Here is a 15,266-nt window from a genome sequence, read left to right on the forward strand (position 1 = left end):
GTCGCTCCATTTTTTTTTTTTTTGTTCTGTTCTTCACTTGTGTTTTTGTTGTGACAAGCGAGCACCAAGGTCAAACCGGAGTTTATCCTCTGATATCACCTGCCAGTCCAGACAAGAGAAATGCTCACTGAAGGTGACAGCACTTTGGTGTCTGTATACTCGACGTGCCACTACAGCTTTCATTTCCTGCGAGCTAAAATTTACAACTTATGCTTTGACAGGGAGGAGTAAACAGCTCTAATGTGACCCCCGGGCTGTGATCTTCCGGTAAACAAAAGTAAACCCACCTCAGCCCGTGTGATCTTTGAAAATTCAAAGGAAAACAATAAACAAACCCGACGTTCCTTTGGTTGTTCTTCTTAAATGCGAGCCCGAAGCCTTTTTAAAAATCCCTTGAGCTCACAAACAAATCTACAGTAGATTTATTTTAAGATTTATGATGTTGACAGTGACCATATTTCTATTGCGGAAATAGCTTGGGAGGATTTTTTTTCGGCAATGGCGTATTATCTCAGGCCTAAAAAGTTATTTAGTATGCACTGGATCAATCAACCATCCTCCAAAAGTCATTTAAATTAACTTCTTAGGCAGATATCTATCCAGCAAAGTGGCCCACAGAAGCAAGGGACTATCAGAAAATTAAAAAGGACACTATTTTCATGAAAATGAAATGGAATGAAAATGAACAAGCCTCATAAACATGTCAAGACGTTCCTTGACATGCTGCATTTTCTTGTCTGTTTCTTTTAATAAATTTAAACAAAGCATTTTGTTTTTCTTCCTCTCCCACATTTTTCGTTTTTTGGTGGTTGTGTGTTTGCGTGTGACTCATGGAGACAGTCATCAACAAACATGACAGCTAAATTCATTTTTTAGCAAAACACTGACCGGATTATTAATACTTAATAGGAGCCGAGTTAAAAAAAGAAGCCCCATACCTCCCATCCCTCCTTATTTTTTTTTTAAATTAAGAGGAGTCCCAAGTGAATTTTTGATTCTCACTAAACAAAAATAAGCTAATCTCTGTGCAGTGCATGCCTAATTGCAGATGAAGCATCAAATTAAAATGTCAGGGGCTGGTTGGAGGAGCGGCGGATGCAGAGTCACAGTGTTTAAATTTATGTTTGAGATCATACCATTTTCAAGGAAGGTGTAATTTGTGCAGCAGCATTACCAGAGCAACACCGTGTTATTAGTTTCGACAATTTTCAGTCATGTTAATGCCAGGAAAGGAAGGGAGGAAGGAAGGAAGACTGCATGCCACCTAGTGGGATGTGAATAACCCATATATCTCAGCACCAATTAGTATTAGGCTGTACTGTAAAGTGACAGGAAACTAATTCATAAATACTGTAGCGACATGAAAGAGGAGGGAAGCCATGCACAGAAGAAAAATAAACTGTCAGTCCAATACAGATAGGAGCACATCAACGGAGCCTTTCCAATTACGTCAAGGTTAACTATGGAACGCTAATAACTTGAGGGAGCTGAAGAAACAAAAACATTGTTAGCTAATAACATGAGCGAGTCATTTAGACTGATTGATGCAACATATTACTCTGCCCTCCCTCGCTCTCAGCCTCCTTCTATATTTCTCTCCTCCTAATTTGCTCCATATAGCAGAGAAACAGCATAAAAAAGCTGCTCTTCCTTTGGCAGCTGTCTCCATGGCGGCCCACACTGACACAATAAGACGCTCTCCCTGCTCAGCTGTAAACCACAATCAACTGGTGGAACAACTGGCACAGATTTATCATCATCAGCTCAGGACCAGAGCCCTTATGTGTGAGCCAGCTCTCTGCAGATAGAGAACTGCAGGCGGCGAGTGCCATTACGGTTTAAGACTGAGGTCAACTACTCCGGCGCCGAGGTGGAAAAGCAGCGGTCGGTTCATGCATTCATTTATTGAGCGTTAAGCTAATTTAAAGGAATAGTTCTGTTTTTTTTTTTAAAGCAGTGTTTTGTGAAAAGGTTAGACACAATTAACATCTTACCAGTTTTAGATAGCTCTTCGAATGGCCTCGTTTTAGAGAGTATTTAATTATCACCCACCGCCAAAGGCAAGGGGGCGATAATGTTTTTGCCTGTGCTTGTGCCTGTTTACTGTACTCTCCTGGTTTATCTCATCATTGTCTCATCATTCCCCGGTCTCTTATTGTTATGCTTCTCCACATACCCCTAGACTGCCCAGGGGAATGTAACAATTTGGGGGCTCGTCCGGGATACCACTCGTGAACCATTGGGTAGATTTTAATGAAAGTCTCAGAAAGTCATCACTGGATGTACATCTACATCTTTCAAGATGGCTGCCACAGTTGTGCAAATTTGTCAGACACAACAATAACTTTAACTCAGCCAGTCTTATAGAAATTGAGCTAAAATTTGGTGTGGTAGTAGTTGAGACTCATCACAAACACATGCTCTTGAGCACTATCACATTTAAATCTCTTTTTAAAACCTTGGCATTAACTATTGGTCAACTCTGTCTGTATGCTAGCAAAATATTATCATGTGGGGTGGAGATGACAGAGACAAATCCAGAGCACAGACTCATTTTAAAAAGAAACTAATTTATTAAACTAAAGAACAAACAAAACAAAAAACTGACGTGGCGGCAAACAAATAAAACATAAACTAAATCAAAACCTAACTGAGAACAGAAATACTACAGGCACAGGAAACAAGGACAGAAATAAACAACAACAATCAATGGACCAGCAGAGTAATGAAGAAAGTGACCGGGTTTTAAACACTGAGGATAATGAGGTGAGTGGGAACAGGTGACATGATTACAGAACTTGGACAGGTGTAGGTGGGCGTGGCAAGGAGACCGAGAGAGATAGACTGAGGAGGAGAAAGTGAACATGAAACAAGAGATAAGAACAGAAACCAAAACACAGAAAAAACCCAAATCCCCACAAATATGTCATGAACTACTGGATGAATTTTAATGAAATTTTCCAAAAACGACTGTACCATTTACAGCTGATTAAATTTTGGAGTCAACCTAATTCAAGATGGCCTCTACAGCCAACTGACCTTAGAAAGCACACACAGGTTTATAACTCATCCAATTTTACAGATATTTTACAGAGCTAAAATTGATATGGAACTAGCTGAGCATAATCACAAACACATAGCTACTCTGAGCACTTCACATTGTGATCTTTGTGCTTAAAACTGATGTCATTCCTGTCTGTTTGTTAGCAAAATATCTCACAAACAACTGGATGGATCTCAGAGAAACGCTCAGAAAGTAATCATCGGATGTACGATTCACTTCAATTTAAGATGGCCACCCCATTGTCTCTAAGTCAATAAATTTTACAGATATTGAGCAGTTTTGTGTGGTATTAGATGATAGTCTCCCCAATGTTATTCTTTGACTGCAAACACATCTCATGAGATTTCACAATATCAGGTAACATAAAAATGTTCACAACTTCCCCATCAAACCTCATTTGCAACAGATTAAACCGCAACAGATTACACATTCAGTTTATCAACAATGGTTTATTGTTATCACAGATATTACGTTCTCTCTGTGGTCATGTAATCATATTCGTTGTAAGTTGAATAATAACATGTTTGTGATCTGTTTGGTATAAATATGCTCACTGGGAATCTTTATTAGGTTTCACCACTGCTTTTCATTAGGTTATGGATCTGATTTAAAGTTAAGGAAAAGGCTGAGTTTATTTCCATCTTTTGTGTTGGTTTTGTTCTCCGGTCTGTTCAAGATAAAGATGAAACAGCTGTATGCTGAATTCATGACACTGGATTACTCGCAGATGTGCTTCAGCTGAAAATGAACACTCCACGATCTGATTGCTGAAGCCTCTTGAAAAGTACTCATCTTTTGTTTGTTCATCAGACTCGAACGTAGAATGTCCTCGGCTCTCCAGATGATGCCACGTCGAGCATGGAAATTCAAATCACTGCACACCTCCCGTCCTTCCCAACAAATCACACAAACAGGACAATGGTACTGTTGGGTGAACTTGTCACTAAAAGCCCAGAGCGTGCACTGGAGGATCACATCTAAAAAGGCAGTGAGAAGGTGAGACTACTGGCACATTATTTCCACTCTGCGTGAGCCTACTGTTGAACACGAGCTTCCTGTGAGACTCAGGGAACTCCATTAAAAACTGAGAGTTTGTAAAAGCACAGCAAGAGCTCATGAATAACCTCCTTTTGGAGCAAAAAAGGATTCTCTAGTTCCAGTGAACCAGCCACAACAGCACCACATTAAAAAAAAACTATTTATTTCTCTTATAGCATGCTTTTCACATGCTATGTCAGATTGCTGTATTTAAAACTGTTCTGCCAGTAGAAATGATGTTTGGACAGTCTATAATTTGTCAACGCTTCCATAGCTTGATGTTTCCCCCTAGTGGTGTAAGAATTAACACAGACTGCATGCAATGCAGGAGATTAATCAGGCCGCAGTGTTTTCCTGAATAATCATGGCAAGTCTGCAGGACACTCAACACAGAAAAGGATTCAGTTCCTCAGGAAATAATCATCCTTTTCGAGTCATTTTAATAAATATATTTTGTTTCTCTTCACAGAATAGTTGCAAAATTTATTCCACCTTTCCCTTTTTAATGATTTGATTTTCTCTGTAGTTGTGTCTCACCCTAGCACTTTGTAACTTCATTGTTAAAACAACAAAGTGTATCAGTGGATGAACATCTACAGCTGATTAAGTTTTGGAGTCAGTCTGATTCAAAATGGCTGCCCCAGCTCATCGACCTTAGCAAATACTAAAACTGCTAAAACGCAGTCTTTCTAAATATATTGAGGTAAAATTTATGGTGGTAGTAGCTGAGAATCATCCTCCACTCATACGTTCAGCGTCAACATATCACTCAAGATCTTTTTTTTTTAAAGTTTGAAGGTCAAGGTGTCATTCTGTTAAGAAATTATAGCAAGAAATGACGATTTGCCTGATCCTTTGCTTTACGTGCCCTTTATTTGGCTCCTCATTCCAACCAACATCCACCTTAGTCTTTAACATTTCCAGACAGTTTAAGCAGAAAATCTCTCCCGTGAGCCTTTTCTGCACAGTTGTTCTGTTCCACCACTAAAGACCAAGTCTGTTTCTTGAATATTTTCAAAGTACGCAGGAAGAATATTTCATATTTTCAGAGCAGCTTAGCGTATAAATATTGAAACGTTGCTTTAATGATTCAAGGAAGCGAAAAACAGTAGAGCAATTTGCCAGTTTGTGAATTTTTAGGAAGCAAAAACCAAAAGGCCATTTAAATTTTAGTTTGTTGCTGACAGCTGAATGAAATAACGGATGCATACATTTGTCTGTTTAATTCAGGCTAAGGCAGCCTGTTAGCTTAGCGACCTGTGGAAACAAGAGACGACCTCGGACAACAACGAAGACAGGTCGGTTAACTTCTCCTGTCTCAACTTCCCGGGCTAAGTTAAACAAAAAGAGCTGAGCAGGATTTATTTTCAGGCTAAACAAGCACGAGTGATGCTCCACTTCTGTTTGATTTTCTTTAATGTCTGAGCACGACTTTATATCGGTTCACTGAAGTAAAAGCCTCTTCTCGTTAATGATCAAGGTGAACACAACACAAACCCAGGCTCATGGCTCCTTTTATTACCATCATTATCGCCCGCCACCAAAGGCGAAAGGGTGATAATGTTTTTGCTCAAGTCTCTGTGTGTCTTTTTGCCTGTCTGTTAGCAAAATATCTCATAAACAACTGGACAGATTTGATAGAAACGCTCATAAAGTAATCATCAGATGTACATCTGCAACTTGTTAACTTTCAGGGTCAATCAAGATGGCTGCCACAGCTAAGTGACCTGAGCAAACACAAAACTGACTAGAAATCAGCCAGTTTTACTTATACTGAGCTGAAATTTGCTGTGGTAGTGGCTAACAGTCATTCACAGCACATAATGTGAGCTCTACACACAGAACATGATCTTTGCTTAAATCTTTGGCCTTAACTGTTGACGTCAGCTCTGTTTGTCTGTTAGCAAAATATCTCATGAACCACTGGGCAGATTTCATGAAACTTTCAGAGCATAATAATTTGATCCACATCTACAACTGATTAACTTTTGGAGGCATCAGCTAATCAAAGTTTACCAAAACAAAAACAAAAACAGGTCTAAGTCCAACAATTTTACAACTGTTGAGCTAATATTTGATGAGGTGGTAGCTGAGAGTCATCCTCATCACATACTCTGAGATCTAACACTTCTTTTGAGATCTCTCATAAGATTGTCCATAATGTCATTTGCAAGGTTTGACCAAAACAGCTTTAACGCCTTCCCTTCTCATCATAAGATGATTTTAAAACTCTGCCCTGAAAGGCGGTGAGTGATAGTCATTCTTTTAAGGAATGCTAGGTCTTTAAACGCTTGATGAAATGGCGAAGGACTCAAGTAAACTAAAATGATAAATGCTCATAGGTGACATGTTTTGTCTTGGCATACTGTATTTGCAAAGGCAAATTACAGCAGGATGACAAAATCATGCGATAACATCCTGTAATTAAGTGGAAATTGTTGCTTTTGCTCATGCTCACACTACGTCTGGTGTTTTCACTTGCAGACATCGCTGAGAGATTAAACTCGGGTCTGTTAAAACTCACGAGTGACGCAGCTGACATCTTAATGGTAAATGAACATAAACAAAGCCTCGGCTTCAAGACAAAACTGTCAAGTGAAAAACAAATGGTGTTATTTGGCCACACCAGCCCCACAATTCAAAGCATCCAAAAGTCAATATTCGCACTTGGCAGCTCAGACAAAGATGAAGACGAGGTGCGAGTTGTACAAAACATTGCATTGTGGCACGGGCCCGAAGCGCCACATGCCATCGATTCAGAAGGGCTTCATCTTTACACGCTGCAGAGAATTTGTTTCAAAGTCGAGATGCTAAAAGACCATGAAAACATAATCACAGTCGCCTAGTTAGCTATTTGTCAAGAATAAACTTAGCACCGCAGGTGCAGAGGAAAAATAAAAGGACATGAGCAGATCTGACTCATTTGTCAGAGGAATACTGTGGCGCTGAAGAGCAGCCCTGCATTTGTTTTCTATTAGCTTTCAGACGTAGAAAAGAGCCTCTTCTGGACATTAAAAAGGAGTCCATTTATGACTACACGAACGTGCTCTGTGTCTGCAAACACATTTTATTCCAAATTGTGCAAATGCATATACCTCGTGGCATAGATTGTCAGGTCAGTGCACAACTCATTTGACCTACAAGAAGAATATAAAGCAATGACAGAGGGAAGCATATTGTATTGATTGATAAATGCATTTTCTCTCTGTGTACAATTGGCTATCTGTCAGAGCCGTGAACATCACTAGAGGCACAAATATGACCTTCTTTCTCTCTGCTCGCGTTTTACTCTGCATGGCCTCGAATCCTCAAGTTAATATCTTGGCAATTTTCAAATGGCACCAACTTTGACGGATGGAAGCTTTAAATAAAAGAAGAAAAAAAAAAAGTGGTCAGGACAGCTTAGATTTGGAATTAGTTTTATTCATGAGGAACATTGTAATATGTGAGAACTCTGTTTAGTGCTTTACAGTTATGTAAAAAGGTGTCTAATCCACTCTATTCCAGCTTTTATCACAGCTATCAAAAGCTAAAAACGTGTGTATTTATGATCATGCAAATGAGCGCTGCTCTTAGTCCACATTTTGCGCAGATGAACCAAAAAAAGAATAAAAGGCTCAGTGTGCCATTAGATTCCACTGATGGCTTTTGTCTTTTGCCACAGTTCTGGAAACTAATAATTTTCTGTTCCTTACCTGGCTGTTAAACAATTTGTAACAGCCTTCTTTTCTTTGTCTCGTTCGTTCCCGCAAATCAAGCACTCATTTGAATCGACTTTCGCAATAACAAGGGCAGAAAACTGTGACAAACATGTGCGTGAACAGATGACTTTCAGCCGGCACGTAATGCTGTTAAAAAATGCATATTTCGTTGTTTCTGTTTCTGTTTGAAAAAGTCAAGAGCAAGTTTTGAAAATTTTGATAGAAGCAATATTAAAGCAAGCTCGCTCGTTTGAAGTTGTTGATGAAAAATCATGTTGGTCCCAAAGGATACAGTCCCTTGATTGAAAGATATATTTAATTGATATTTTTCTTGGCTAATTTATTTGAAAACTTACAGGGTTCCTTGAGACTGTGTGTCCTGAATTTGCCTTCATACTATCTGGGTCTATCTTAAAGGAATAGTTCAGACATTTGTAGGTGATGTTCTTCAAAATGGTTGTAAACAGTTACTATCTTACCTGATGTAGACAGCTCTTTGAACAATTTTAGTTTAAATCAATATAGTTTGATTTAGACTTCACTGATGAGCAAACAGCTAGCCTGAGTGAGTGCTGATTAAAATTATAAAACTAAAATTTCACAGAGGTGCTTGCAAAAGCCATTTTGTCAATCAATACATCACTGTTGGTTTTGCATTGCATGATTATTCCAGGAGGAAAATCATGATTTACAGCAGGAAGTACCATGGGTTGCACCAGAAGGGCTATTTGCACTTACAAAAAAAACAACAACAACAGAACCAACAGAGCAGTCTTTTTTCTTGTATGTTTTGAAAAATAAATCATTTACACATATGTAATTTCAGCTCTCAAAAATCAAAGCCACTCAGCATGTTTTAGAAAGCTGTAACTCTGCAGCATTTAGTTTGAAATGAGAAAGCTCCTTGGATCAGTAGCTACAGTAATTATCTTCAGAATCTATAAACAAGAAAAGAAAGTCCAGTTGCTTTAAAAACAAACAAACAAAAAGTATTATATTTGTTATGTTCTGCATAATTAAGAGTCTAAACCAACATATAACTGTGCAATTCCAAATTATTAGTGATGTATAAATGCATAAAACTGCATTTGCGTGTATTGCTATGAAATCTTTAAAACTAGAAATGTTGCATAAAGACAGCAATTCCCTTGGACTAGTTGATATTGTGTATTTTGTGATTATTTACAGTGATTTTTTAGGTTGTCCACAAGTGCAAATAGCTGCAGCAAGAAGCTGTAACATATCTAGTAGAAATATCTTAATATTTCTGCCAGAATAACAATGTATTCTGTAAACGATGATGATGTAAAGGTTTATAGAGCAGCATTTGCATGAAGTACTCTGAAATTTTGAGATTGGAGTTGTTTTAAGATTGCTGCAATCCACTTTAGTCTTAGATCTGCACAGAGTAGCTTATACCTTGCCTATCCAGTCCGAATTCAATTTCATTTCTTAAAACTGAAACATTCAAAAAGCCATCTACAACAGGTAAGATATTAACTGCTCGTAACATTTCAACGGGACACCACTTCAGAATAGTGGAACTAGCCTTTCAGAAAACAAAAAAGGAAACAGAAAAGTGATTCATTTTTTGTGTTTCCCAGTTTGTATGAACAACTAGTGTCCAGAGTTTAGCTTGTTGTTTACCAGCAGTGTTGGTTATGGATTTAAAACTCATCAGCGGCTTGTCGATAAATCATTCAGCACCACAAACAGTTTGCACTCGCCCTGCTTTTTCACGGCTGGATCAAACTTAGAAACATAAACCAGCTCTGAAAACGAAACACTTATGGTGAGCAGGTGTTTTATCATTCTGAGAGTGTTAAAAAAAAAAAAAAAAAGAATTACATGAAAAAAAATGTTTTTCTTCTTGACAATATATACAGTTTGTTTTCCATTTTCGAAGCAAGTGCCTGAATCCATAAAGGATTTTACATTTGCCCCACTGAGCCACCACTGACAGGCAGGAATTTGTCAGGAAACTTAATACTTGGCGCTGCGTTGTGCAGAGCGGGGAAAATTATTTTAAAGAGCAAAATGCTGATACGACAGCACCCAGGCATTTTTTTTTTTTACATTTTGTCAGAATATTAGTTTATACCTTATTTTCCATGTGAGCTCTGCTCTCATTTGCATGCAAGAAACTTATTTCAGCAACCTTGGATTCTTCAAAGCGAGTCTTCCAGGTAATGGAGGCGCGTCAGATTTCACATCTGATCGGCACCGACTGAAGTTTTGATCATGTAGATTCAAAGTGGAGGAGGAGTTCTACATGTTTACAAATGAAGGCTGGGGGGTTACCAGTGGCAGCGGATTTTTATTAAATCCTCAAAATGTAATATTCCCCTCTTTAAAATGAGTCCTTGTCACTGTTTTATTCATTTTAATCACAACATTATGTTTAGGGAAAGTGTGGAAAGGTTGTTCATTGTTTCAGTCAAGATTTTTATTAGAAAAACACAGCAGAATACAAAATATTAAAAAATCAAATAAAGCAACATGAATAATAAAAAAAATGACGCTATGTGATCATTATGTTCATAAGAAATTATGTACACACAAATAATGCAAACACCTACATATTTACATCTTCCATCTTAATGAGATTAGGGGTTTATTTTTAAAAGACGGTTGCAACTTCTAATTCTGTCGCCACAGTTTCAATATCGGGACTTTCTTTTTGGACCGCAGCCAGGCCGACAACAGCGTCATGCGGCTGCTGAGGGAAGTAGGAAGGAAGAGTCCCAGCTCTGGAAAACGTCTGCATGCTGCTTCTTGGCTTTGGCTGATTTGTGCCATAACTGCAGTCGTTCTTAATGCCGTGGGGGTTGGTGAAGTCGGGCACCGGGGAGAAGCCCATGGTGTACGCGCTGTCTCTGGAGGTTCGGAAGCTCCTTGGTGGGATCGCGCAGTAGCTGCCCTGACAATCCCTGGATAAGCTGTTAGCAGTGCCTAAAGAAATACATGAAACAGATGCAAAATTATTGGCTTGAAGGAATGCATAACACCCGCTGCCTTTCATGCCAAAGTTTTTAACTAAGATCACCTTTTATTGATGGAATTGCAGTCATTTTAGTCAACCTAGTAAATGACATTATGTGCAATATTGTGCAATATTATGATGCAGTGCTTAGAGTGTGTGTTGAGGATGACTCACAGCTACTACCACACCAAATTTTAGCTCAATATCCATAAAACTGACTGAGTTATAGTCATTTTTGTGTTGACTGTCTTGAACTGAGCAAACTCCAAAAGTTAATTAGTTGCAGATGTCCACCCAGTAATTACTTTCTCTAAGTTTTATTGAAATCTGCCAAGTAGCTAGTGAGATATTCAACTAACTCTACACAACTACAAACACAAGCACACACAGACAGACACAAGCAAAAGCAATACAAGAAGGGTGGGACCATTGATCATTCATGTCATCCAGATGAATTTTTCATGTTGGGAGCAGTTATTTGTCATGTGGCAGAATCGAAGACTCACTTTTTCGCCTGGGTTGGAACGTGCTAAAGTTCTTCTTGCCTCCGTCCCCGCTGGTATCAGAGTCGCTGTCATTGAAGTCGCTGTCTCCTTTCCCGCTGTCCTTTACGCTCAGCTGGTCGTTGCTGCTGATGCCACTGCAATCAACGCATACAGTGCGAGCCTGGTTATTGATGCTCATTGTTTTCACAAACCTTCTAACCTCATTCTGCAGGCGAGCAGTGAGTTGTGTGCGTGATGCGTGAGTGGTGTGCTTTCAGTTTACAGGGGTTAATAAAGCATATCCTGTGTGAGAAAAGACATTTCCTTCTTATCTTACCTCACTTGCAAGCAGTATCTGTCAGTTTGCCACACAGATGTTGGTTGGAAATGCTTGGAGGGCAGGAACATCTGAAAAAAAGAGCAAACACAGTGATAGTAGAAAGGTTAGTTTCCATTTCTGGCACAGAGATCAAGAGCATCATAAAAAAAAAAGATCTTAGCTGACTCACCTTTGTGTCAGAGTCCCTGCTTCTCTCTTCATACAGGCAGGAGTCATCCAGAGACAAAGACGTCCTCTCTTGGAAGAACCCCTGCTGGCCTGTGTAAATGTTTGGTTCTGCTGAGCTGAGCCTGGGCAGGGGCCTGCTGTCAAACAGGCCCTGGCACACGTCTCTCTTCCTGGTGCGGCTTCTCCCCCGACGGCCCCGCTTGCAGGTGACAACCACAGCCACTATTGCAATTAGCAGCAATGCGCAGCCTCCGCTGAGCACAATGATGATAATTAGCGAGCCATCAAAGCTGGAGCTTTCCTCCTCGCTCGACCGCAGCACAATGACGACCTGGTCTTCGGGGGGCTTCGTGTCGGAGACCACAAACCTGATCGTGGCACTGCTGGAGAGCGGGGACCGGCCGCTGTCGCTCACCGCGATTGTGATTTCCAGCACGTCTCCTATTTCAGCTGTCAACCACTGCTTCAAAGCAATCTCACCCGTGTTTTTGTTCAGGGTAAACAGCTTTGGGTCACCTTGCACGACGTGGTAGGAGAGCTCGCCGTTCACCCCATCATCTGCATCCTCCGCTGACACACAGAGAGCCAGGTAGCCCGAGGGTGCGTTGTAGGGCAGGGGAACATCAGCAGAGTTATTCAGGAGGACGGGGAAGGTGAAGTATGGATAGTTATCATTCTGGTCTACGACTCTAACACTGATTGTTGACGTGCTCGAAAGGGAGGGGGAGCCTCTGTCCTCTGCTTGGATGACCACCTCAATCTGCTGAAGTGTCTCATAATCAAAGGACCTCAGCGTGTACAAAGACCCTGAAACTGAGTCTACAGAAACATAAGTGGACACCGGGGATCCCCCTGGCACCTCTGAGTCCAGGAGTTTATAGGAGACTTTGGCATTCTTCCCTACATCTGGATCCCGTGCAACAACAGTGGTTATAAATGAACCTGGGATGTTATTTTCCAGAACTGAAACTTCATAGAAGGGCTTACTGAAGAGAGGGGGGTTGTCATTCTCATCTGTCACGCTGATGGTGTACTGCCTCAGAGTCTTAAAAGGGGGGGTTCCCAGATCCTTTGCCACCACAGTCAGGTTATACTCTTGGATCTTCTCTCTGTCCAACGTGCTGGTGGTGACGATCATGAACGTGTCCCCGTAGGCCTGCTGCAGGGCGAAGTGCTCGTGCCCGAGCAGGCTCACGCGCACGTACCCGTTGGAGCCCGAGTCTCTGTCCGAGGTGCTGATCAGAGCCACGAAGCTCTCGGCGGCCGCGGCCTCCGTGATGAAGGCGACCCCGTCGCTGCTGGAGGTCATGGGCTTAATGTTGACCTCGGGCGCGTTGTCGTTCACGTCCACGACGTCTATCGCGACGCTGCACGTGGACGGGACGGAGTTCTCCCCCAGGTCCGAGGCTCTGACGCGCAGCTCGTACGAGCGCCTCTTCTCAAAGTCCACGGGCGCCCTCAGCGTCACGTCGCCTGAGTGCGGGTCCACGTGGAAAACGCGGGCGGCTTCGGGTGACAAGCCGTCCGCGAACGCGTACGTCACCTCGCCGTTGACGCCCTGGTCCGGGTCGAAGGCGTGCACTCTGAGAACTCTGTGCCCCACCGGCGCGTCCTCGTTCAGCTCCACTTTCAGGGAGCTGTGCTCGAACGTCGGGCTGTTGTCGTTGAAGTCCAACACTTTAATGTTGACGGTCATGGAGCCGGACTTCGCGGGGACTCCTCCGTCGTAGGCGGTGACTTGCACCGTGTAGGAGTCCTCCACCTCCCTGTCCAGCTCCCTCACCAGCACCAGCTGCGCAAACTTCAGCCCGTCCTCCCCTTCGCGCACCTCCACGGCGAAGTGGCTGCTGGGGGAGATGTTGTAGCTCTGAATGTAGTTCTCACCCACGTCCAGGTCGAGAGCGATCTGCAGCGGGAACCTGGACTCCAGGGGCACGTTTTCCACGATCTCCAGGCTGGTCTCGTTGCGCGCAAAGCGAGGAGAGTGGTCGTTGATGTCCTTCACCTCGATCTCCACGTGGATGAGCTGAAACTTCTCCCTGGAGAGGGCCACGATGTCGAAAGCGACGAAGCAGCGGGGGAGGGACCTGGGGCACAGCTGCTCCCGGTCGATTCTCTCCGCCACGCTCAGGAGTCCGTCCCTCTCCCGCATGTGGATCACCGAGGAGTTGCTCTCCTGCATGAAGCGGAAGGATGTGTCCGGGTCGTCAGCCGGATCAATCTTTAAATCCTGTGACAAATTGCCTATTTCTGTCCCGGGTGCGTCCTCCTCATAGGTGAAATACCTTGTGGTTGTACCGTGAACTGTGAGGGAGAACGCAGCAAGCAGCAGGGACACTCCAGCTGACGCAAGCTGGCAACATCCCATGTTGAAAGTGTAGAAAACGCAGACCCAAACAGTTCTGAATGATGCAAACCGCGCGCCACTTGTGCCAAGTCAGATGGAAACACAACTCTGACTTATCAGAGGGGCTGACTATAAGTCCTGGTGTATGCAAATGATTCTGCCCAGTCCAACCAATGGCCTTCCAGTGGCGCGCACCAAAAGGTTTGGCACCGCGACTGCTGTTTTTGTGTGTGCGTGTGTGGAAATGGTTCATTAGATAAACTGGTTGTGCAGCTTTAATCGTGCTCCTCGAATTAATCTGCTCCAGGCAATTAATTAACTAGTTCAATTACTTATAATAGGAATACATTTCGCAAGAGGAAGTTGAGATCTACCTGTTAAAAAGCTTGAAAGGATTTATTGTCACCCCGGCAGGAGGTGGAAGCAGGCACATGCCAGTTTTAATAGAACTGCTGTAAAAGTTAACAATTAGGAGGATGACTGACACTCAGCTCAGAGCTTCAGTGAGATATTTAAATGCACTAACAACAAAACCACCCATATACACACCAGTATTGTAGAATGGAGTTAAAATGATAAAATCTAATTTAATTAGATGATTTTCAACAATAACTGCTCTTGGAGAAAGTTTGTATTCCTATAAGTGACGTTTATTTTTAAAGTTACTCATAGTTTGAACCAATAATTATGCTTTAGTTAACTTATATAGAAGATTCTAGTTTGGCTTGTGAAAAGTATTCATAAGTGTAAAACTGCCAGACAACTGTAGCAAAGTTTCTTAAAAATAAAAGTGGCTCAGAAAATTTGTGAAATGCAGGCACGATGAAGCATAAAATAATAATAAAAAAAATAATGCAAAATTAGCGCAAATACAGTATTTGTAGATGCTTCCACCATTTAGGCAAGGCAGTAAAAATGGGAAATAAAAAAAATGGTAACTTAAAATAGTGAATTTTCCCACAAAGAAGTAGAAGAGTTGTGTAAAATATAAAATAAAGAAAGTCTGGAATAATGTATGAACTACTTTTCTACCAAATATGTTTGACAGTAGTTCAAAGACAACAAAGGTTTTTTTTTTTCTTTTAAAAAGGTGCTCATTTTGGTTTTGATGCCAACAACAGGTTTACCAAAAGTTAACAC

At 41.6% G+C, this 15,266-nt stretch overlaps 1 protein-coding gene across 1 annotated transcript; it reads right to left on the minus strand.

Annotated features, from left to right (window-relative positions):
- Positions 1-10,206: 10,206 nt before the first annotated feature.
- On the minus strand, positions 10,207-14,210 carry pcdh8 (protocadherin 8). The gene is made up of 4 exons (XM_017422640.3): positions 11,781-14,210; positions 11,609-11,679; positions 11,293-11,426; positions 10,207-10,755 (listed from the first exon to the last, which is right to left on the minus strand). Exons 1-4 carry the CDS (start codon positions 14,145-14,147, stop codon positions 10,424-10,426), a joined length of 2,904 nt encoding a protein of 967 aa, XP_017278129.1. The 5' UTR covers positions 14,148-14,210; the 3' UTR covers positions 10,207-10,423.
- Between the last annotated feature and the right edge of the window lie 1,056 nt (positions 14,211-15,266).

The sequence above is a fragment of the Kryptolebias marmoratus genome, linkage group LG6 (assembly GCF_001649575.2).
Source record: "Kryptolebias marmoratus isolate JLee-2015 linkage group LG6, ASM164957v2, whole genome shotgun sequence".
NCBI classification, from domain to species: Eukaryota; Metazoa; Chordata; class Actinopteri; order Cyprinodontiformes; family Rivulidae; genus Kryptolebias; species Kryptolebias marmoratus.

What these genes read in the sequence shown, in the direction of transcription:
- pcdh8 (XM_017422640.3), bottom strand. Translation starts at nt 14,147, where the DNA reads ATGGGATGTTGCCAGCTTGCGTCAGCTGGAGTGTCCCTGCTGCTTGCT. An exon ending in AGATACTGCTTGCAAGTGAG is followed by an intron (nt 11,427 to 11,608) that starts GTAAGATAAGAA and finishes CGTTGATTGCAG; the next exon opens with TGGCATCAGCAGCAACGACC. An exon ending in GTTCCAACCCAGGCGAAAAA is followed by an intron (nt 10,756 to 11,292) that starts GTGAGTCTTCGA and finishes GTATTTCTTTAG; the next exon opens with GCACTGCTAACAGCTTATCC.